Source organism: Pelophylax lessonae (assembly GCF_965119305.1).
Source record: "Pelophylax lessonae genome assembly, chromosome: 3".
NCBI lineage: Eukaryota > Metazoa > Chordata > Amphibia > Anura > Ranidae > Pelophylax > Pelophylax lessonae.
The window spans coordinates 33595287-33620298 of record NC_138770.1 but is presented as its reverse complement, the minus strand read 5'-3'; the positions used below and the strand labels follow the sequence as shown (position 1 = coordinate 33620298).

Below are 25012 nucleotides of genomic sequence, written 5' to 3'. Positions count from 1 at the left end.
GTACATTTATCAGATCTTCATCCTAAACCAACAAAATGGCAGAAATAATATTAAATACAAAAAAATAATAATAATAGAAGAATGATATCTCTTAGGGCTTGGGATCATTTTCCTACATTCTCATCTACCTGATGATGGTGAGGGATGGTGTGATCTTCCTGTGTGGAATCCCGGGAATACAGAGGACGGGGACATCTCTCTGGTGGGTTCCCATTACTGGATCCATCTGTAGGAAACACACACACTGACTGAATACATTGTTTCTATGTGTTTATCAGATGATGGGGGATCTAGGTGGAGCCTCCGTACTGCTCTCTCCTTTACAATAAAGTCTCCTCTTACCCGGTGATGTGAGGGGCGGCTGATTCTCCATCATGACGTCCTTGTAGAGATCCTTGTGTCCTTCTAAATACTCCCACTCCTCCATGGAGAAATAGACAGTGACATCCTGACACCTTATAGGAACCTGACACACACAATGATACAGTCACCATCCAGACACATCCCTTGTCTGTTACTGGATAATGTCCCAGAATTCCCAGCACCGCTCACCTCTCCTGTCAGCAGCTCCATCAGCTTCTTGGTGACTTCTAGAATCTTCTGCATGTTGTGTCTCTCAGGTTTTAGGGAGTCACATGGAGGCACTGTGATGGTCATTTGATCACCTGACTTTAGAAGAGGAAATCTCTGTATTGAGAAACGAATAGGAATATCATGTTAGAATCCCAGAATCCTCCTCACCTCTCCGGTCAGGTCTGTGTTTTATTAATAGAGATAAGAGTGATGTCATGTGACCTCCCAGAATCCTCCTCACCTCTCCGGTCAGGTCTGTGTTTTATTAATAGAGATAAGAGTGATGTCATGTGACCTCCCAGAATCCCCCTCACCTCTCCGGTCAGCAGGTAGATGATCTCCAGTGTGAGGTTTAGTATCTTCTCAGTCATGTGACTCCGATCCTCCTCCATCCTCATTGGTGCCATTATCTATGAAGATTTCTCTGTAGACAGATAATAATGATAACAGAGAATTATCTGGATTGGTATTGGTTGTACAATAAATGGATGAGGATATCAGGGGGCAATATGAAGGTCAGAATGTATTTAGACACTATGATCCCTAGTCTGAAAATACTTAATGTGGACAGTTTAGTGTTTTCTATGATTCTTGTCTTGTAAAATTTGGCCTTGTGGATCAAAAATTCATTTTTTTACGATGGGTGTGAGATGAGAATCAGGATAAAGGTCAGGACAAGCAACAGACGAGCGCATCCAAGAGATGAAGCCGGCGTCACTACACAGAAAATCAATCCAAGGAAACAACAGGCAGGACGAGGAATAGCAAGAAGGAGCTCAGAGACAAATGAGAATATTGCTCAGCCAATGGAAGATTATCTCAGCATGACTTACATAATGAAGGAGATGAGGGGGAGGTGACCATAGATACATGGAAATTCAGCTGGTTCAGCAGGGATCGGTCACATTTCCATCCATGTGTGGTCACTGCCGGATAAAAGTCACTCGATCAGCGGCTGCAACCAATAGCTTCATCACTGATCTGTGTATTCTGAGAGCGGAGGAGCGCCCCCCATTGTCAGAATACAATAGTGCAGCCGGGAGGATTTCCGCATCCCCCTCCATTGTGTACATGGGGGAATCACATCTGTTTTTTCACTCCCTCTGGCTGAACAATAAAATTGAACCATGTATGGCCAGCTTTGGAAGTAAGATATATATTAATCATCAACTGATCCCCCTGAAGGGGTTAATCTAGGTTTCCACACTATATATGTGTGTATCATCATCTGCTGGAGATAAATGACGTCACAGTGACTATGGAGGAAGAGGACGGACATGACGGGGGTTACTGGTTGTAAATAGAAAATAAGATCTTATTACCTCCTCTGCTGCCACTTCCACCAATGTCTTCTCTCTACTTCCTCCCAACTCACCTCTCACCCGGAACTTCCTGTCTGTACCTGACATCACTTCCTGTCTGTTCCGGTGAACTGCCAAATTTTCCAACCTGCCGAGATCTCCAACCGGCGTCACTTCCGGTCCCAGATCTTGGCAAGTTGCCGCTACTGGGCATGCGCCGCCTTCAAAGCACGTTCACGGAGAACTCCAACTCCGTGCATGAGAGTTGAAGTTGTGGGCAGCGGAGTACAACTACCTACTGCGCATGCATGAATGGCAATGCCCATTCACGGAGAACTCCAACTCTGTTCATGAAGAGTTGGACTTCTCAGCAGCCTGTACAATTCTACTGCGCATGCGCACGCGGACAGTTGGCGATTTTGGCAAATAGTAACTGCTGCACAGTGCTATCCTCCACAGTAATTTGTACATGTTGGAGCATTTGGCAAATAAAAACCCCTGCACAGTGCTATCCCCCACAGTAACTTGTACAATTAAGCCTGAAAGGGAAAGCTGGGATTTATAGTTCCTCAAAAAAAATTGATTAAGCCAGAAAGGGAATGCTGGGATTTATAGTTCCTCTCAAAAAAGAAACAAAACACTTTTGTGAACAGCGCAGAGACACAGGCTGCGTAATAGGGGGCGCAGGCTGGAAGACGGCGTGGACCACAGGCTGCGTGATGGGGGACAAGCTGGATGACAGCCGGGGTCACAGGCTGCATGATGGGGAACACAGGCTGCGTGATGTGGGACAGGCTGCATGACAGCGGGGGTCACAGGCTGCATGATGGGGGACACAGGCTGGATGACGGCCAGGTGTACCATAGGTGCAGTCACGGTAGACGAACTTTGAGGGGCCACAGCTCGGGCCCTGAATGAGTCCAGAGTCCCAAATTTTGCTCAGAGATATGAGAGGTCTACCTGTGGGGGCCTCTAGTATCCCTCTGCAAAATTTGGTGCCCCTAGCCCCCATGGTAAGGTCAGCTTGGTGCAGTATGGTAAGCTTGGGGTGGGCACAGTTGCAGGGCCACAGCTCGTGCCCCAAATATGTCCAATTTGGAAACCCTGGACATGTTTGGGGCACGAGCTGTGGCACTGCAACTGTGCCCACCCCAAGCTTGCCATACTGCACCAAGCTGACCTAACTGCGGGGGCTAGGGGCACAAAATTTGGCACAGGGATACTAGAGGCCCCCAGAGGTAGACCTCCCATATCTCTGTGCCAAATTTGGGACTCTAGACTCATTCAGGGCCCTAGCTGTGGCCCCTCAAATTTTGTCTACCGTGACTGCACCTATGGTACACCCCGCCGTCATCCAGCCTGTGTCCCCCATCACGCAGCCTGTGTCCCCCATCACGCAACCTGTGTCCCCCTTAAGCGCAGCCTGTTACCCGCTGTCATCCAGCCTGTGTCCCCTATCACGCAGCCTGTGTCCCCCCATAAGGCAATCTGTGTTCCCCGCCTTCATCCAGCCTGTGCCCCCCATCACGCAGACTGTGTCCCCCATAAACGCAGCCTGTGTTACCCACCGTCATCAAGCCTCTGTCCCCCATAAACGCAGCCTGTGTTACCTGCCATCATCCAACCTGTGTCCCCCATCACGCAGCCTGTGTCCCCACTGTCATCCAGCCTGTCCCCCATAAACGCAGCCTGTGTTACCCGCCGGCATCCAAACTTTGTCCCCCATCATGCAGCCAGTGTCCCCGCCGTCATGCAGCCTGTGTCCCCATCATGCAGCCAGTGTTCCCGCCGTCATGCAGCCTGCCCCCCCATCATGCAGCCTGTGTTCCCCCGCCGTCATCCAGCCTGTGTCCCCCATTACGCAGCCTGTGTCTCTGCGCTGTTCACAAAAGTGTTTTGGTGTTTTTTTGGAGAGGAACTATAAATCCCAGCATGTACTTTCAAGCTCAGATTCACATTTTTTTTGAGGGACTATAAATCCCAGCATTCCCTTTCAGGCTTAATCAATTTTTTATAGGAACTATAAATCCCAGCATTCCCTTTCAGGCTTAATTGTACAAGTTACTGTGGGGGATAGCACTGTGCAGGGGTTACTATTTGCCAAAAGCTCCAACTGTCCGCGGGCGCATGCGCAGTAGTATTGTACATGGCTGCCGAGAAGTCCATCTCTTCATGCACGGAGTTGGAGTTCTTTGTGAATGGGTATTGCCGTTCGCGCATGCGCACTAGGTAGTTGTACTCCGCTGCCGAGAACTTCAACTCTCATGCACGGAGTTGGAGTTCTCTGTGCTTTGAAGGCAGCGCATGCGCGGTAGAGGCAAATTGCATAGATCTGCGACCGGAAGTTGGAGATCTCGGCAGGTTGGAAAATTCGGAAGGACACCGGACATCACATCCTGTCTTCCATAGAGACTTCCTGTCTGAGTAGAAGTGAGATCACCACCTTGTGGATCTCAGAGGAATTGCAGCCCTGAGAAATGTCTGGTAGTGTGAACACGGCCTTGTGCTGTGTGTGTGTATGTACTTTATATCCTTATAGATGGGTCATCTCCACTCCCACCAAGGGGGATAGAAATATATAACTGCTCGTGGGGGGGGGGGGGGGGAGATATTTTGGCACCTTTGATTTTGCAGTAAAATTGATTGCAGATTTAGTCATGTAGAACATCTGTTATATGGATACAAAGAACCCCAGCCGAGAGTAAAGGGTGGAAATGGCTCCTGATCCCCAGATTTGGGCAATTATGTCACCAATATAAATGGAAAAATCCCGCGCTATGTGTAACAACTCAAATACCTACAAAAATAACTTCTACCGGACTGCTGCTGTAACAAAGGTAAGTATTCTCTTTATCAACTAGAAGCGCATTATGTGTCACAGCGCTGTCCTATTGTGTGTGCACATAAATTATCACAAATACACTAAAATATGTGGATGCATTCATATATAAAGTGCTAGGGGCTCAAAATAATCTTCTATGCAGATCTACTGCTTACGCTTTACACCTACTTCATTATTCTTATAATCTTTGCTGCTATATTAAATAAACTAAAAATCTGTGCAAATTCATGTAATCATACAACATTGTGTACTCAATATAGTGTTCTCTGCAAGTCCACTGCTTCCACTTTACATCTACCTTAAAGCGGTTGTATCCCGCTTTTTGACACTTTTACCTACAGGTAAGCCTATAATAAGGCTTACCTGTAGGTACAAATAATATCTCCTAAACCGGCACGGTTTAGGAGATATTTACAGTGCATGCAGCCGCTCGCGCGAGCGGCGCATGCGCTCTGAAGGTCCGGGGGGACCTTCAATTAACTTGCCGGGAGCTTGCCGGAAAAATCACTCCCGCGCGCATGCGCGGGAGTGAGGTCATCGCGGCTCCGGCCAATCAGCGCGCTGGAGCCGTCTCTTCCGGCCAATCAGCGCGCCAAAGCTGCCGAACCCGGAGGAGACGACGAGGGATCATGGCAGCGCCCGCATCGATGTCCGGGGGTCCGTGTCGGGGCTTCGTTTTAAGGTAAGTTAAACATAATGGGCTAGTATGCGATGCATACTAGCTCATTATGCCTTTGTCTTGCAGGTTTTTTTTTTTTTTTTTTATATAGGGTTTACAACCGCTTTAATAAACTTATTTTGTTAAAAAAAAAGTCCACAAATGAATGAAAAGTTGATAAGGTGTGAAAGTGCTCCGTGCTCCAAACTGTGCCAGCTGTAGTGTAGCCACGCCTTCTTCCACCTCTTACATACGTGATGGTGAGGGCGCCCCCTTAGTAGTGCTTCCCCACTCACCAGAGCAATATGACTCCCAGCTTTTCAGCTACCAGAGTCACAAACATCCTTCACACTCTCCTCACCTCCGATGGCAAAGGAACTGGATCCTCCTCGCTCACTCCTGCAAGTCTGCTGCGCTTTCTGTCAGTCTCCCTCCTAGACTCGGCTTCCTCCTCCTACCGCTGTTCCAGCAGGAGCTCCGCCTCTTCATAAACACTCAGGGAGGAGAGAAAGGGGAAGGATATACAGTACATACACACACAGCACAAGGCCGTGTTCACACTACCAGACGGTTCTCAGGGCTGCAATTCCTCTGAGCTCCACAAGGTGGTGATCTCACTTCCACCCAGACAGGAAGTCTCTATGGACTACAGACAGGAAGTTATGTCAGATTCTGATAGGACGTTCCATTTGGTAGGACGGAAAAAGGAGACAATGCAGGAATTGGCGGCAGAGGAGGTAATAAACATAGATTAACCCCTTCAGGGAAATCATTTGATGAATAATATATCTTGCTATATAAAGCTGACCATACATGGTTCAGTTTTATAGTTCAGCCAGCGGGATGAGTGAAAAAAAAACTGAAGTGATTCCCCCATCCACACATTGGAGGGGGATGGGGTAATCCTCCTCACTGCACTATTGTATTCTGACAATGGGGGGCGCTCCTCCACTCTCAGAATACACAGATCAGTGATGAAGCTATTGGCTGCAGCTTCTGATTGAGTGACTTTTATCCGGCAGTGACCACACATGCATGGAAATGTGACCGATCCTTGCTGAACCAGCTGAATTTCCATGTATCTATGGTCACCTTACCTCCCCTCCCCTCCCCCTAATCTCCTTCATTAAGTAAGTCATGCTGAGATAATCTCCCATTGGCTGAGCAATATACTCATTTGTCTCTGAGCTCCTTCTTGCTATTCCTCGTCCTGCCTGTTGTTTCCTTTGATTGATTTTCTGTGTAGTGACCCCGGCTTCATCTCTTGGATGCGCTCATCTGTTGCTTGTCCTGACCTTTATCCTGATTCCTGGATCTCCTCCTCATCTCTCCTCCATATCCTCTTACACAGCTTTTCTCCACACCTGCAGTGACCCTGGGGGGTGGAAGTTGGCACCAGCATGCAGCGAAATCCATCCCCACCATTAGGAGCTCTGGAGAAAATTGTCTGCTATTTACACTCTGTTCCTCCGCACGTCACCTGCTCACATGAGAGATTACTTTTCTGTATGGTAAAGGTTAAAGTTCACTCTTAATTTTAGGAGAAGTGGGAGGCACCCGGGAACAATGACTTGGTTAGCACAGGATCCTCATATATAGGGCCCCTCAAATCTCCCCATCTAAATGTCCCTCCATCCCGAGTCTATATGTCCAATGATATTACTCTGACCTCACAGCTCCTCCCCCATGTCCCTCCATCTGGCTTTTTTTTCTCATGCTCTTAGGATGTGGGCAGACCCTTGGCATACTCATTAGCAAAGTGGGTCTGTTGGTCCTGCATTGTATGTAATGATGTCAGGATGCCTGCAACAATATTTTACCCTGCGTAGTGTGGGGGTCCTGTGTGGGTAAATTATACCTCAGTCTGAGGTGGGTCTTTAATCAAATGGAAACCTGAATGGTGAGGTGAGGAGGATTCTGGGAATTTCATTTGATTTTACTATTTGTGTTCAGATCTAGAGTTTTCCACCTGTGAAGTCTGGAGATCATATGACCATCACATTGCCTACACCTCCCTCCCTGATAGAATAGAGAAATACAAAGAAGATTCTAGAAGTCACCAGAGAGATAATGGAGGAGAGGTGAGCGGTGCTGGGAATTCTGGGACATTATCCAGTAACAGACAAGGGATGTGTCTGGATGGTGACTGTATCATTGTGTGTGTCAGGTTCCTATAAGGTGTCAGGATGTCACTGTCTATTTCTCCATGGAGGAGTGGGAGTATTTAGAAGGACACAAGGATCTCTACAAGGACGTCATGATGGAGAATCAGCCGCCCCTCACATCACCGGGTAAGAGGAGACTTTATTGTAAAGGAGAGAGCAGTACGGAGGGTCCACCTAGATCCCCCATCATCTGATAAACACATAGAAACAATGTATTCAGTCAGTGTGTGTGTTTCCTACAGATGGGTCCAGTAATGGGAATCCACCAGAGAGGTGTCCCCGTCCTCTGTATTCCCGGGATTCCACACAGGAAGGTCACACCATCCCTCACCATCATCAGGTAGATGAGGAACAATCACTGATAGTATCATTAGGATCTGTACATTATCTGCATTGTTACCATTGATGTCATTTTTATTATATATTCAGAGTGGAAACCTCGGGGATGATAATATTGATGTTAAAGAAGAGTATAAAGAGGAGGATGAGGAGTATGGAGTGATGGAGGAGTTTTCAGAAGGACACAAGGATATGATGGAGCCACCTAATACCAGGAACTCACCAGAGAGATGTCCCCGTCCTCTGTATTCCCAGGATTTCACACAGGAAGGTCACACCATCCCCCATTGTTACAAGGTTGGTGGGACGGAGCATCTAGAACATGGACTCATTGAAGTGATATCACAATATTGAAGCTTATGTTTTACAGATGACCTCTTCTATTATTTTCTTGGTTTAGAGTGGAGATCCAATCGATATAGAATTTGAGGTTAAAGCAGAAGAAGAAGAGACGTATGTGAGGGATGATCAGCAGTCTATGGAGGAGGATGGAATAACGGGGAAATTTATAGAGGAGGACAGTCCTACAGAGATCAGCACAGGTGGGTCATTAACACTAAATACATTCATCCACACATACTGCTCACTGATTGGCCCAGAGTAGGGCGGGGACTGGGTGATATCAGCCTGTAATACCCTGGTCACTTTCCTGAGCTGTGTTCCCCATCCTGTATTCCTGTATTTCTCTCGGATAATCTTCCTTCTCTGTGCTGCAGACACAATTTATGTCTCTAGACTGGATTTATGGAGATTCAGCTGGCAGCAAAATGTTAATTTTCACCAGAGGAGTTACAAGACCTAGACACCTGGGGTCAGGGTCGGGACAAGGGGTGGGTAGGAGGGGCGGCTGCCCTGGTCACTGTGGTATCATGCGGGGAGGGGGGGGACCACAGTGAAATTTAGGGGGGAAGGGATCTGTGTTGCGAGGAGGAATTTAAGGAGCAGCAGGGGCTAAGAATTGTTATAGGAAGGGAAATTTGGGTGTGTGCTAGAAGTGGTGATTCATGGGGGATTTGTGTTGGGAGGGGGGTGGGAGAAGGGGATTTGTGCTAGGAGGGTCAATTTTGGGGGGTTTGTTCTAGAATAGGTGATATGGTAAAGGAGGCAATTTGTATTAGGGGGAGAATTTCTTATGCGGGGGCGGGATTTGTGCTAGTAGGGATGGGCCGGGTGATCATGCAGATTAGTACCCAATGTTTGTTTTGTTTTGGGGGGGGGGGTTACTCACACATAATGCTCATACATATTGGGGGGTGCAATTTGGCATGTTTGCCCTGGGATATAGGTGACCTTCTACCGGCACTGCCTGGGATATGCGCTTTATATTTCCTTCCAAAAGCCGAGGTCTAGTAAGCTCTCTGATAGAACAATTTTCCCGGTGTTACTTACTCTGCTATTCACTGGCTGTGCCTGACTTATGAGTCCTGACCCTTACACTGTATAATTTATATTGTATATTACATAATCCTTACCCCTGCACTATATACTCTATGTTGTATATTACATATTCCTGACCCCTGCACTATATACCGTATTTTTCGCCGTATAAGATGCACTTTTTCTTCCCCAAAACTGGGGGGGAAAAGTTGGTGCGTCTTATACGGCAAATGAACATTTTTCCTGCTGCCTGTGCTGAGTCCTGACGTCCAATGGGGGCGGTGCCGGTGCGTGCATCAGTCACGCACCGTCACCGCCCGATCTCCTTCCCGCCGGACCGAGAGAGCTGCCGAAAGAGCCGCCGAGAGAGCCGCCATCAAAGAACGAAGACAGAAGAGGAAGAGAGGAGCAGCGCCGTGGACGGTTCCAGGAATCCCGCCGCCGTCAGAAGAAGAGGACGAGAGGAGCAGCGCAGGCAGCCCAGGAGAGCAGGTAAGTGAGCCGACCTGTGCCATGCCTGTACCACCACCTGTGCCATGCCTAAACCACCACCTGTGCCATGCCTAAACCACCACCTGTGCCATGCTTAAACCACCACCTGTGCCATGCCTAAACCACCACCTGTGCCATGCCTAAACCACTACCTGTACCAAGCCTAAACCACCACCTGTGCCAAGCCTAAACCACCACCTGTGCCAAGCCTAAACCACCACCTGTGCCATCCCTAAACCACCTGTGCCATGTCTAAACCACCACCTGTGCCATGCCTAAACCACCACCTGTGCCATGCCTAAACCACCACCTGTGCCATGCCTATACCCTCACCTGTGCCATGCCTGTTCCCACACCTGTGCCATGCCTATACCATCACCTGTTGATATAAAATATTTTACTGCAGTATTTGGTTCAGAATCTTTTTTTTCTAGATTTTCCTCCTTTAAAATTGGGTGCGTCTTATATGCCGGTGCGTCTTATACGGCGAAAAATACGGTACTCTGTTATACATTACATACCCCTGCACTATATACTCTATGTTGTACATTACATACCCCTGACCCCTGCACTATATACTCTATGTTGTACATTACATACCCCTGACCCCTGCACTATATACTGTATGTTATACATTACATACTCCTGACCCCTTCACTATATACTCTTATGTTGTACATTACATAGTCCTGACTTCTGCTCTCTACCCACTGCTATATATACACATAATATGAATTCTCTTTTGTTACACTCATTTTCTACCAGCTGGACATTTTATATTGGTAGATAGTGAGTAGGTGTCCCGCACATCAAGGTGTGAGTCTGAGACTGCCATTTACTATCATATAGCAGGTCTTGACTTGGACACCTAGTTGTAAGATCCTCAGAGACAAAGCTGTCTGATGTGGGCGGAGTCCTGGTTTAAGGGAACCGATCTGCTGATGTCTAGTAATAATCTCTGTATTTCTATTTTAGTAAATGGACGGGAGATGAGGAAAATCTCAGAGGATTGTCTCACTTTGTCTCCAGAATGTAAAGTAGAAGATGAGGACATCACACAGTATAGTCCAGGAGAAAACCCGGCTACCTCAAATGTCCATCCGGCACCACACAGTGTAGATGGACCATCGTATTCCTCTTATCCTGAGGAACCTCAGACTGTGAGGGACAGTGCCGGACCATCGTATTCCTCTTATCCTGAAGAACCTCAGACTGTGAGGGACAGTGCCGGACCATTGTATTCCTCTTATCCTGAGGAACCTCAGACTGTGAGGGACAGTGCCGGACCATCGTATTCCTCTTATCCTAAGGAACCTCAGACTGTGAGGGATAGTGCCGGACCATCGTATTCCTCTTATCCTGAGGAACCTCAGACTGTGAGGGACGGTGCCGGACCATCATATTCCTCTTATCCTGAGGAACCTCAGACTGTGAGGGACGGTGCCATCCTTCCAGCAGATAAGAGGTTTCCCTGTACTGAGTGTGGGAAATGTTTCCGTTTTAAATCCTATCTTAATAGACATGAAAGATCTCACATGGTAGAGAAGCCGTATTCCTGTCCTGAGTGTGGGAAATGTTTTTCACATAAGTCCTCTCTTTACACACATCAGAGATCTCACTCGGGGGAGAAGCCGTATTCCTGTCCTGAGTGCGGGAAATCTTTTTCACAGAAGTCCTCTCTTTTCACCCATCAGAGATCTCACACGGGGGAGAAGCCGTTTTGCTGTCCTGTTTGTGGGAAATGTTTTTCACAGAAGTCTCATCTTCACACACATCAGAAATCTCACACGGGGGAAAAGCCGTTTTCCTGTCCTGAGTGCGGGAAATGTTTTTCACATAAGTCTTATCTTTACAGACATCAGAGATCTCACACGGGGGAGAAGCCGCATTCCTGTCCTGAGTGTGGGAAATGTTTTTCGCTGAAGTCCTATCTTTACACACATCAGAGATCTCACACGGGGGAGAAGCCGCATTCCTGTCCTGCGTGCGGGAAATGTTTTTCACATAAGTCTGATCTTCACAGACATCAGAGATCTCACACGGGGGAGAAGCCGCATTCCTGTCCTGAGTGTGGGAAATGTTTTTCGCTGAAGTCCTATCTTTACACACATCAGAAATCTCACACGGGGGAGAAGCCGCATTCCTGTCCTGAGTGCGGGAAATGTTTTTCACTGAAGTCTCATCTTAACACACATCAGAGATCTCACACAGGTGAGAAGCCGCATTCCTGTCCTGAGTGCCTGAAATGTTTTTCATATAAGTCTGATCTTTACACACATCAGAGATCTCACACAGGGGAGAAGTTGCATTCCTGTCCTGAGTGTGGGAAATGTTTTTCACATAAGTCCCATCTTTACATACATCAGAGATCTCACACAGGGGAGAAGCCGTATTCTTGTCCTGAGTGCGGGAAAAGTTTTTCACAGAAGTTCAATCTTTACATACATCAGAGATCTCATGCGGGGGAGAAGCCACATTCCTGTCCTGAGTGCGGGAAATGTTTTTCACTGAAGTCTCATCTTCACAGACATCAGAGATCTCACACAGGGGTGAAGCCGTATTCCTGTTCTGAGTGCGGAAAATGTTTTTCACAGAAGTCTACTCTTTATATACATCAGAGATCTCATACGGGGGAGAAGCCGTTTTCCTGTCCTGAGTGCGGGAAATGTTTTTCAGATAAGTCCAGTCTTTCCAGACATCAGAGAACTCACACGGGGAGAAGCCACTTTCCTGTCCTGAGTGAGGGAATTGTTCCTCACTGAAGTCCTGTCTTCTTGTACATCAGGGGTCCCACACAACCCTGGAGGCGTATTAGTGCATTGAGTGCGGGAAATTTCTTCTATATGAATGTTGGTGGACATGTGGTAAAGAAGCACACCCTGATATACACCTCAGATATACTCCATGGCTGATCTTCATCATGTAAGAAACAGTTGATAAGGAGATGAGAGATTACCAGAGACATGGATGAAGTGTTGTACCGTGTTGGATTTTCATTGGCTGAGTAAATTTTGGGGTGTAGAGTGGTAAGTAGAGCCATGAAATGAAGGAATCACCTTCAGAATGTCTTGCTTGTCTGTGTGAAGGTTACTGATAATGATATAGCGGGTTACAGAGCTACCGTGTTTCCCCGAAAATAAGCCCGGGTCTTATATTAATTTTGGCACCAAAAGACACAGTAGGGCTTATTTTCGGGGTAGGTCTTACTTTCATGTGCTGTCCCTCTCTTCCCCCTCTGCGTGCCAAGAATCCTGTGTGAACCTAGTTTAGTGTATATAAAATCCTAGGATGCGCTTTATTAGTGTTTTATATATGTCCAGTGTGTGTTTTTGTAATACAATAGTGTAAAATACCTTCATTACTGCTCTGTGCTCAGCTACAGTGATCTCACACTCTCTCCTGTCTTTCTTCTCTCATACCGTGGCTGTCAGACTCAGAGGGAGATATCAGCCCCTGCCCTCTGCAGTTTACACAGAAGCGCAGGATAGATTAGATTACAATAGTGTGAAATACCTTCTTCATCGCTGCTCCGGGCTAAGCTGATCTGCCGCCCTCTTCTCCCCCGCTGACAGCTGGGGGTCACGGAAGTGCCGATGTAAAGGCATTTCCCACAATTCTAATCGAACACTCTGCGCTTCTGTGTTACACTGCAGAGGGGAGGGGCTGAGATCCCCATCTGACAGGACAGCTAAGGTATGAGAGGAGACAGAATCAGCTTAGAGCAGAGCGGCGATGCAAGGAATGTATTTCACAGTATTATATTACAAAAACACACATTGGACATTATTTAAAACACTAATAAAGTGCATCATAGGATTTTTCATACACTAATTTTCAGGGCTTATTTTCAGGGTAGGGCTTATATTGAAGCCCTCCCCAAAAATAACATTAGGTCTTACTTTCAGGGTAGGTCTTACTTTCGGGGAAACACGGTAGAAGCTGTGAGATCCCATATACTGTATCTTTAACAGTAAACTTTGCACAGACAAGACAGAAATTCTGAAGTTGATGTCCTTCATTTCAAGGCTCTACTTACCAGTGGTGACCCCGAAGCGTGTCTCTCTGTCTTCAGTCCATCCTTCTCCCATCCTCCAACAGGAGGGAAGGAGAACTCGGAGATAAACTAGGTGAGAACTTCTTTCCTTTGCTCCTGTGTGGGTTTGGGTGGCTTGGCGGAGTGCGGCACGAGAGGGATAACACCGCTTGTCTTTATATTTCTACATATCTTGTCTGGGTGGAGGTTATTTGTTGGAAAATATTTATACTGTTTGATTTTCTGTAAATAATTTCTGTTTTCCCTTTGAAGGGAGATATTATGTGTGGTTTGATGAAGTGATTGGCTCAATAGTTACCACTTCACTTACATGTTTAGTTTTTATAAAATAGATGAACAAATATGACAAGCATTCATTCATCCATGACAAATATTGGTCTTATTTTAATTTCATTCAGGGATTTCCTATGATCATTGGTTCCACCTAGTGGCCATAATGCGGTATTGAACTTTTTTTCCTAATTGAGGTATTTTGGAACTAATACCTCATTATGGCCACTAGTTGAAGCTGACGATTATAGGAAATCATTGTGTTTATTAGAATACGGCCAGAAATTGTCACGGGTGGACTCATGCTTGTCACACTCACCCAACATATTCTTTGCATAGACCCCTTAGCTTCCTATGTCGGGGAGGGGGTCATACAAATACCTGAGATCACACCCATGTATTTATAAGTACAGTACACATTGAAGGACATAAACAAAATAAAACCACAGGATTAAACCAACTATTGATTTAAAACCAAAAATACCCAATTTGGCCTTTAGATGGCGCTAGGCATCATAGCAATTGGCGCCATCTAGTGTCCAAATGCAACATTTTCCATTTTAAATCAATGGAAAATATTCAACCAGATCAGCAAATCCCCTAATAATTCATTGTTTCCCCAATCACAGAGAAGGAATGTACTGTACATGCATTGTCACTGAGAGAATTGCTATGTAAATGTTCTAATATTTACCCCTAAATGTCAGGAGATGTTTATATAAAGATGGGAAGTATGGAGCAGATAAATCAATAGACCTTCTAGCAATGTTATTACCAGGCTGCAGCTAGGGGGAGCTCTAATGTGACCACAGCAGAGTGGTCCCATCTAGCTCACATTAACCCTTTCACTGCCAGAGCTGTGTTTTGCATTATTTTTGCACACATGGTAAAATGCAGATTTTGGGCCTGAAGATTAGATAAAACCCCCAAACATATATTTTCTGAAAGCAGAGGCCCTGGAGAATAAAATGGGGGTAATTGTTAAGGTGTTCCTCGTACACAAATGTCACCTTCATATCCGGGTTTATTTTCTCCTTTCCCCCATTTTCTATGGTGTGATCTTCTCTACAATACTTTGTTATAATAATGTAACACGTTGTGTATTGTATTTTACACAAATTATTACCGACTCCGCCTCCACATTCCAGACAAGTGATCATCCTCACCAATTGGATTTCTTCCTTTTACCATTTTATTCTTCTTTTTTTTTTTTTTCTTTTGCACTCTTGTTAAAATTTAAATTAGAATAAAAAATATATTGAACGAAATTGTGTGTGTGTCGGTGCAATGATGACAGACTTCAGTATCCAGAAACGGCTGGTAGGTGACACTTCCATATACAGCCCAAGGAAGTGACAAGGAGCCCCTAGGAACCTTTGGAGGAACCCTAGCTGAGAAAGGCTGGACTTGGCAGTCATATATAATTATTATTATACAGGATTTATAAAGTGCCAACAGTTTGCGCAGGCTCTACAATGTTAGGGCAAACAGTACAATTACAATAGGGGGTTTGTTTTGATCCTGTAGCAGAGCAGTAGTTTTTTGCCTCCGTCCCTATGTATCTAAAATGGGGGAAATTGCTTGGTGCCTCGGGCCAAGAAGTGGGGTGGGACTTTTACGGGCAAGTGAGTTACATACAAGTTATAAAAGATAATCAGAAATATTTATTTATGTACAATGTTAGGATACAATTATTTGTACTTATATCCAGTGCATAGGTGTTTGGGTTATAGACCCAAAGTGTGTTTAGAGGAAGGTAAAGTTTTGGAAAATATCCGTGACATAGGTGAAAAGGGTGACTTTTGTTTTTGGACGTTGTTCTCTGTTTTTTCCAGGCTTGTTGCTTGGAAAAATCTGTTCACAGAGTTCCAACTATGGGTCCAAAGCGTGTTTATCCAACGCGTTTCGGCTACTGGGTAGCCTTTTTCAAGGATTATATGGTTATCACCAGTTCTGTGGAAGTAGTGATAAATATTATTTTTATCCTTTATATATATTTATTAGTATATTTATTGTTTATTAATTAGTATATACATACTTTCTCTGTCTATTCTTGCGAGCCTCTTTGTGTCTGGATGAGTTCGCAGCAGGAACCACTATGGTGCAGCCTGAGGAATATATATATATGTATACATTATGTATAATGTATTTAGTAAGTTTCTATAGGTTTGAATTATATGTCTGACAACTTACTATATGGTTGTCTTCCAATGTTCTTACGGTTATTGAGTGCAGGGGTTGGTATCCTATTCTTTGCTGAATAGATCTAAGGATACATGTATGTAATATCAATGATTGTGTCGGGTATAGGGGTAGGTTTTTTGGTTGGTTTCTAAGGTACTTACAATCAAAGTAGCCTGTTTCACCTTAATATAGATGTTTTGGATGTTTTTTCTTTTTTCTTTGATGTAAGGTACTGAAAAATATTCCCAGATCTTTTGTAAGAATACTTGTATATATATACGTATTTGTACATGCATATATACAGGCATAAGCATATAGGCTTACTCTTATGTAGTAGATACGTGATCAAGGGGCGAAAAAGCCTTTGTCCTCCCGCACAATCATTGAAAGCATAGTAGTCATTAGAGATGTATAGAACTGTTCGCCGGTGAACAGTTCCCGGCGAACTTAGCATGTTCGCGTTCGCCGCTGCCGGCGAACATATGCGATGTTCGGTCCGCCCCCCATAAGACATCATTGAGGCAAACTTTGACCCTGAACTTTACAGTCAGCAGACACATTTCCAGCCAATCAGCGTACCTCCCTCCCACACCCTCCCACCTCCTATAAATAAGCAAGGGCAGCATCCATCTTAGATCATTCTGAAGCAGTGTGTGTAGTGAGAGTAGGGAGAGCTGCTGCTGCTGCTGTTAAGCTAGGGACAGTTAGTCAGTGTTCCTGGTCTTGCAGTGTTCTTGGTCCACTACTGCTGTAATATCAGCACCCCAAAAAGCCCTTCTAAGGGCTGGTATTTGTGGTTTTTTTTTTTTTTTTATATATATATATATATATATATATATATATATACCTAGCGTCCCCAAAAGCCCTTTTAAGGGCTGGTAATTGAGTTGTTTCTTCATATATATATATATATATCTATATCTATCTAGTGTCCCCAAAAGCCCTTTTAAGGGCTGGTAATTGAGGATTTTTTTATTTATATATATACATATATATATAGTGTCCCCAAAAGCCCTTTTAAGGGCTGGTAAGGTAATAGATTTTTTTCTTTATATATATATATATATATATATATCTATTGTACACTGCAGTTGCCTGCCCGCTGTGTGTGAGAGGCCACAGACCTACCACAGACTGTACTGTGTGCACACCACACTCATTTCGGGTGGCACAGGCACAGTACCTGGCATTTTAAAAAATATTTTTTTTTCCTTTGTCATAATTGCAGTGAGTGCTGTGTCAGGTCCACAGAGTGCACTGTACCCACTGCAGTGCACTGCCCACCACTGATATATATACGTTGGCACAGCATCTTGTTGCAATAAATTTAAAAAAAAAAGATTTTTTATTATTGCAGTTGCCTGGGCTGCCAGTGACTGTCAGGTCCACAGAGTGTACTGTGCCCACTGCAGTGCCACTGTGTGCCCACCCACCACTGATATATAAGGTGGCACAGCAGCTTGCAAAGTAAAAAAAATATATATATTTTTTTAAATTGCAGTTGCCTGGGTGCCAGTGACTGCTGTCAGGTCCACAGAGAGTGTACTGTGCCACTGCCCACCCACCACTGATATATAAGGTGGCACAGCAGCTTGCAAAGTAAAAAAAAATATATATATTTTTTAAATTGCAGTTGCCTGGGTGCCAGTGACTGCTGGCAGGTCCACAGAGAGTGTACTGTGCCACTGCCCACCCACCACTGATATATAAAGTGGCACAGCAGCTTGCAAAGTAAAAAAATATATATATATTTTTTAAATTGCAGTTGCCTGGGTGCCAGTGACTGCTGTCAGGTCCACAGAGAGTGTACTGTGCCACTGCCCACCCACCACTGATATATAAGGTGGCACAGCAGCTTGCAAAGTAAAAAAAAATATATATATTTTTTAAATTGCAGTTGCCTGGGTGCCAGTGACTGCTGGCAGGTCCACAGAGAGTGTACTGTGCCACTGCCCACCCACCACTGATATATAAAGTGGCACAGCAGCTTGCAAAGTAAAAAAATATATATATATTTTTTAAATTGCAGTTGCCTGGGTGCCAGTGACTGCTGTCAGGTCCACAGAGAGTGTACTGTGCCACTGCCCACCCACCACTGATATATAAAGTGGCACAGCAGCTTGCAAAGTAAAAAATATATATATATATTTTTTAAATTGCAGTTGCCTGGGTGCCAGTGACTGCTGCCAGGTCCACAGAGAGTGTACTGTGCCACTGCCCACCCACCACTGATATATATGCCTGCAAGAGAAAAAGCCAGCCGCAGAGAAGCCGTATTCCTGAAAATATAAGAAAAATGTTTTTTTTTTAGGGGTTCTGGACATGCTACAGAGCTGAAACTTGACAGGTACACTTTTTAGACCCCCCAGACACTAAATACAAAAAATGACATGCCTGCCTAAAAAAATGCCCGATAAATGCCTGCAAGAGAAAAAGACAGCCGCAGAGAAGCCGTATTCCTGAAAATATAAGAAAAATGCTGTTTTTTAGGGGTTCTGGACATGCTACAGAGCTGAAACTTGACAGGTACACTTTTGTGACCCCCCAGACACTAAATACAAAAAATGACATGCCTGCCTAAAAAAATGCCCGATAAATGCCTGCAAGAGAAAAAGACAGCCGCAGAGAAGCCGTATTCCTGAAAATATAAGAAAAATGCTGTTTTTTAGGGGTTCTGGACATGCTACAGAGCTGAAACTTGACAGGTACACTTTTGTGACCCCCCAGACACTAAATACAAAAAATGACATGCCTGCCTAAAAAAATGCCCGATAAATGCCTGCAAGAGAAAAAGACAGCCGCAGAGAAGCCGTATTCCTGAAAATATAAGAAAAATGCTGTTTTTTAGGGGTTCTGGACATGCTACAGAGCTGAAACTTGACAGGTACACTTTTTAGACCCCCCAGACACTAAATACAAAAAATGACATGCCTGCCTAAAAAAATGCCCGATAAATGCCTGCAAGAGAAAAAGCCAGCCGCAGAGAAGCCGTATTCCTGAAAATATAAGAAAAATGCTGTTTTTTAGGGGTTCTGGACATGCTACAGAGCTGAAACTTGACAGGTACACTTTTGTGACCCCCCAGACACTAAATACAAAAAATGACATGCCTGCCTAAAAAAATGCCCGATAAATGCCTGCAAGAGAAAAAGACAGCCGCAGAGAAGCCGTATTCCTGAAAATATAAGAAAAATGCTGTTTTTTAGGGGTTCTGGACATGCTACAGAGCTGAAACTTGACAGGTACACTTTTGTGACCCCCCAGACACTAAATACAAAAAATGACATGCCTGCCTAAAAAAATGCCCGATAAATGCCTGCAAGAGAAAAAGACAGCCGCAGAGAAGCCGTATTCCTGAAAATATAAGAAAAATGCTGTTTTTTAGGGGTTCTGGACATGCTACAGAGCTGAAAATTGACAGGTACACTTTTTAGACCCCCCAGACACTAAATACAAAAAATGACATGCCTGCCTAAAAAAATGCCCGATAAATGCCTGCAAGAGAAAAAGACAGCCGCAGAGAAGCCATATTCCTGAAAATATAAGAAAAATGCTGTTTTTTAGGGGTTCTGGACATGCTACAGAGCTGAAAATTGACAGGTACACTTTTTAGACCCCCCAGACACTAAATACAAAAAATGACATGCCTGCCTAAAAAAAATGCCCGATAAATGCCTGCAAGAGAAAAAGACAGCCGCAGAGAAGCCGTATTCCTGAAAATATAAGAAAAATGCTGTTTTTTAGGGGTTCTGGACATGCTACAGAGCTGAAACTTGACAGGTACACTTTTGTGACCCCCCAGACACTAAATACAAAAAATGACATGCCTGCCTAAAAAAATGCCCGCTAAATGCCTGCAAGAGAAAAAGCCAGCCGCAGAGAAGCCATATTCCTGAAAATATAAGAAAAATGCTGTTTTTTAGGGGTTCTGGACATGCTACAGAGCTGAAAATTGACAGGTACACTTTTTAGACCCCCCAGACACTAAATACAAAAAATGACATGCCTGCCTAAAAAAATGCCCGCTAAATGCCTGCAAGAGTAAAAGCCAGCCGCAGAGAAGCCATATTCCTGAAAATATAAGAAAAAGAAGAGGGGGTTTCTTGTTATTAAATGACAGTTAAAAGTTCAATGTTCCTATATATATTTCTTATATATAGGAGATTTGGTTTGTAGGTGGATAAGAACATTTGCAATTATGGTATCCTGTAAGGTGGATATCACATTGTTTTTTCATTAGGGGAGCTATATACAAGAATTTTTGTGAATGGATGAAAAAGTATAAAATAAATGAAAAAAATGAAAAAATGGTTTTCATTTGGGTTGTAGGTTTTGGTGAATAAGTCCATTGTTGTAATATCCTGTAGGGTAGGTATCACATTTGTTTTCTCATCCAGGGAGCTATGTACAAGGATTTTTATGAATGGATGGAAGTGATTTCTGTTTTTTGTATAAGATATTGCATTCAATCTGTTTTTCCCGACGAGAAACCTTCCAAAAAGGGACGGAAGCTTTCAATCTCGTTAAGGCCTGGTGCAATGTGATATCCACCTTACAGGATACCATAATTGCAAATGTTCTTATCCACCTACAAACCAAATCTCCTATATATAAGAAATATATATAGGAACATTGAACTTTTAACTGTCATTTAATAACAAGAAACCCCCTCTTCTTTCCCCTTCCCTCCCCTCCCCCCTCCCCCCCTTTTTTCCCCCCCTTTTTTCCCCCCCTTCCCCTACCCCTCTTATTCGCTTCCCAGAATACACCATAAGTCTGATCGCCCCCCATACAAACCAGAGAATGAATATATTTTTAAACTGCTGTTAAAACTAAACTGAAGATCGTTTGACTATATTATCTATTATTATTTTTGTATAAATATGATTATTTATGATTCCTTCTTGACCATATAATTGTACTCTGTCACCACTCTGAGCCTCCCACCCGCCTGGTTAAATCGCACCCGGCACGGTAAACCCCTGGATAGCCAGGGGTTAAGATGGAACTCTGGGACAAACCATCTCCCTCAACAAGATCCCCCCTCCGGAGATCTTGGTTCCTCCTCTCCGTGTCGGCGGCCAATCCGTGAAGACGGACCACCGGATGCGCGCGCACCCTCGGGCGCATGCGCAGTAACCAGTGATCGCGTCTATTGCGCAAGAAGCCTAGTACGTGCGGGACCTACGGCGCCTGCGCGACGGGCTTTATAAGGCCGGGGAACCAGCGTCTCTCCACTCCTTCACACTGAAGGGACCGGAGAAGACAGAACAGCAGCACGAGGAACAAACCACCTAAAAACAGTAAGTTTTTCAAAGGATGATACACCATCCACTGTAAATATCACAAGTCACCCACAAATAAACTTGCACTTACAAGCTTATTGGACCTTATGTACTCTATGTTACAACAGAAAGTCTACCAAAACTGAATACCTATGACTACTATGCTTTCAATGATTGTGCGGGAGGACAAAGGCTTTTTCGCCCCTTGATCACGTATCTACTACATAAGAGTAAGCCTATATGCTTATGCCTGTATATATGCATGTACAAATACGTATATATATATATAAATATACAAGTATTCTTACAAAAGATCTGGGAATATTTTTCAGTACCTTACACCAAAGAAAAAAGAAAAAACATCCAAAACATCTATATTAAGGTGAAACAGGCTACTTTGATTGTAAGTACCTTAGAAACCAACCAAAAAACCTACCCCTATACCCGACACAATCATTGATATTACATACATGTATCCTTAGATCTATTCAGCAAAGAATAGGATACCAACCCCTGCACTCAATAACCGTAAGAACATTGGAAGACAACCATATAGTAAGTTGTCAGACATATAATTCAAACCTATAGAAACTTACTAAATACATTATACATAATGTATACATATATATATATTCCTCAGGCTGCACCATAGTGGTTCCTGCTGCGAACTCATCCAGACACAAAGAGGCTCGCAAGAATAGACAGAGAAAGTATGTATATACTAATTAATAAACAATAAATATACTAATAAATATATATAAAGGATAAAAATAATATTTATCACTACTTCCACAGAACTGGTGATAACCATATAATCCTTGAAAAAGGCTACCCAGTAGCCGAAACGCGTTGGATAAACACGCTTTGGACCCATAGTTGGAACTCTGTGAACAGATTTTTCCAAGCAACAAGCCTGGAAAAAACAGAGAACAGCGTCCAAAAACAAAAGTCACCCTTTTCACCTATGTCACGGATATTTTCCAAAACTTTACCTTCCTCTAAACACACTTTGGGTCTATAACCCAAACACCTATGCACTGGCTATAAGTACCATTAATTGTATCCTAACATTGTACATAAATAAATATTTCTGATTATCTTTTATAACTTGTATGTAACTCACTTGCCCATAAAAGTCCCACCCCACTTCTTGGCCCGAGGCACCAAGCAATTTCCCCCATTACAGTACAATTACAATAAAATTCAATACAGGAGGAATCGGAGGGTCCTGCTCTTTAGAGCTTACAATCTAGGAGGTAGGGTCAAGTGATACAAAAGGTAATAACTGTGGGGGATGGGCTGATGAAGAAAATAAAAGTACAGTTGTTAGGTGGGGGCAGAATAGGCTTCTCTGAAGAGTTGCATTTTCAGGGAACACCAAATGGTGGATAGAGTAAGAGATAGTCAGACAGATTGGGGTAGGGAGTTCAGTAGGACAGGAGAGGGAACTAGAAAGCAGAAGATATTGGGAAGATCGAAGAGGATGACTTGGTTGGAATATTGAGACCAGGTTAATGGTGTAGCTGGGGGCTGAGTTGTGGATGACTTTGTAAGTTATCGTTAGTATTTTTAATTTGTTGGGTGAGTGGCAGCCAATAGAAGGATTGGCAGAGAGGGGTAGCAGATGCTGAGCGGTTTGTAAGGTGGAGGAGTCTGGCAGGAGCGTTCATGCGGGACTGAAGGAGGGATAGCCTATGTAAAGGTAAGCCAATGAGGAGGGTGTTGCAGTAGTCGAGGTGAGAGATAACAGGGAGTAGGGATGGGCAAATGGTTTGGGACGGACATAAGTTCGGCTTGAACATTGGCAGTTCGCCCAACACCAGAAATTTCTGTATGTGTTTTTTTAATATTATTATTTTTTCATGTTTGATACTATCAATGCAATTTTTTTTTTTCGTTACAAAATATTGTTTTTATAGGAGCAATGATTTTAATTAATGCTAAAAATGAAAAAAAAATGAAAAATTTTTTAAAATATAGTGCCTGGGGGGTCCCCAAAACTGGATACGCACTATACAATTTTCTTTCGACTTTTTCCTTTAGATTTACCAAAACCATATATGAGTTCAAACCTAAACAGTTTCAATTTGTATGCAGTCAGGCAGGCCCCTGCACTACATAGTTGAAGCTGTATAGTGTGTATCCACTATTAGTCTGCCTGTTAAGTGGTGTATCTGTACTGTGTATAGAACCTGCTGCAGCAAAACTGACATTTATAAAGAAAAAAAAAGACATTTAAATTGATTTTCCCAGCCATTGTCCGCAATAGAAATAAAAAATAAAAATAACAGTTTGGGTGTCACCCCTAGATCCATACCAGGCCCTTTGAAATCCCCACAATCATTCTTGGTGACTTCAACATCCCTGTTACTACAAACACTTCTGTTACTTCTAAATGTTTTAGTCTAATCTCCTCATTTGGCCTGAAACAATGAATACACAATGGATAGAGGCTTCTACTCACTCTGGTGGCAACACCCTCAGCCTTGTATTCTCCCACCTATGCACTCCATGCAACCTCTCCAAAATCCTCTCCCTCTCTCTAAACACCACTAGGGATGGACGAGCGGTTTGGACCGAGCATAATTTCAGCCCGAAATGGCCCCTTTGGGTGTTTGCCAAACACCCAAATTATCTATGTGCTCTGGGTTTCTTCTATTTATTTTACTATTTACATCCCGCTGAGTGCACAGTCAATAGGTTGTTAAGAAGCGAGGTTGGGAAACCCGCCATGGCGTCCTTAACAACAAATTAGTCATCAGCTGTCAGCAGGCTTCCCCGCAGACAGCTGAATGTAAAAAAAATAATTATTGGCAAAAAATAAAAAATTTTCGGTGGGGTCTCCACCGTCTATACCAGGCCCCATCCATACAAGGCCCAAAAAAGGCTGCATGCTTGGATAAGGGATAGGTATAGATTTTGAGGGGAAACCCCTCTCCAATTTTTTTTTTTTTAAATGGCGTATCTTCCCCCTCAAAATAAATACCAGACCCTTATCCAAGCACACAGCCTGTCAGGCCAGGACAGGGGTGAGGACAAGCGAGTGCCCCCCAAACCATACCAGGCCACATGCCCTCAACATGGAGGGGTGCTTTGGGTTAGGGGGGTCTGCAGGGGGCTTTTCGGAATCTGGAAGCCCCCTTGAAAAAGGGGGACCCAGATCCTGGCCCTCATTTACCAAAAAAAGTGTCAAAAATAATGAGGCAGTTTTTACAGTTCCTTTATTAAAAATAAAAAAACAATGTCCTCTGATGTAGATCCATCGTCAATCACAACGACAGCTGCACCATCGACCCAAAAAAAGATAAAAAAAAAAACCTCCGCCCATGAGGAAGGCTGACTGTCGAGTGCCTGCTCTGCCAGGTGACAGTTTTTAAATAGGTGATGGGCAGATCCAACTGGTGATGTCACCTCACCGATCCTGCACCAGTCAGTTACATGACAAAGGGGCAGGCCACCAGATGATGTCACC

General features: G+C 44.1%; 3 protein-coding genes and 1 pseudogene across 4 annotated transcripts in view; 2 read left to right on the top strand and 2 right to left on the bottom strand.

Annotated features, from left to right (window-relative positions):
• LOC309550783 (uncharacterized protein) overlaps positions 1–25012 on the bottom strand; it is a 492521-nt gene that overhangs the window by 60624 nt on the left and 406885 nt on the right. The gene's annotated exons all lie outside the window — the stretch shown is intronic.
• Positions 1–25012, top strand: part of LOC309550278 (uncharacterized protein) — a gene marked incomplete at its 5' end in the record, with an annotated part of 397814 nt that overhangs the window by 254912 nt on the left and 117890 nt on the right. The window lies entirely within an intron of this gene.
• LOC309549945 overlaps positions 1–25012 on the bottom strand; it is a 215401-nt pseudogene that overhangs the window by 93280 nt on the left and 97109 nt on the right. The window contains exons 4-5 of the transcript in view: positions 343–466; positions 135–226 (exon numbers count right to left, since the gene is read on the bottom strand). The product of the transcript in view is annotated as an uncharacterized misc_RNA (transcript). The remainder of the gene's footprint in view (positions 1–134; positions 227–342; positions 467–25012) is intronic.
• Positions 7474–25012, top strand: part of LOC309549950 (uncharacterized protein) — a 162522-nt gene continuing 144983 nt past the window's right edge. The window contains exons 1-5 of the mRNA XM_082250431.1: positions 7474–7665; positions 7782–7879; positions 7969–8157; positions 11175–11540; positions 12060–12555. Of these exons, the coding sequence (XP_082106557.1) occupies positions 7581–7665; positions 7782–7879; positions 7969–8157; positions 11175–11540; positions 12060–12509 (1188 nt within the window). The 5' untranslated portion in view covers positions 7474–7580 and the 3' untranslated portion in view covers positions 12510–12555. The remainder of the gene's footprint in view (positions 7666–7781; positions 7880–7968; positions 8158–11174; positions 11541–12059; positions 12556–25012) is intronic.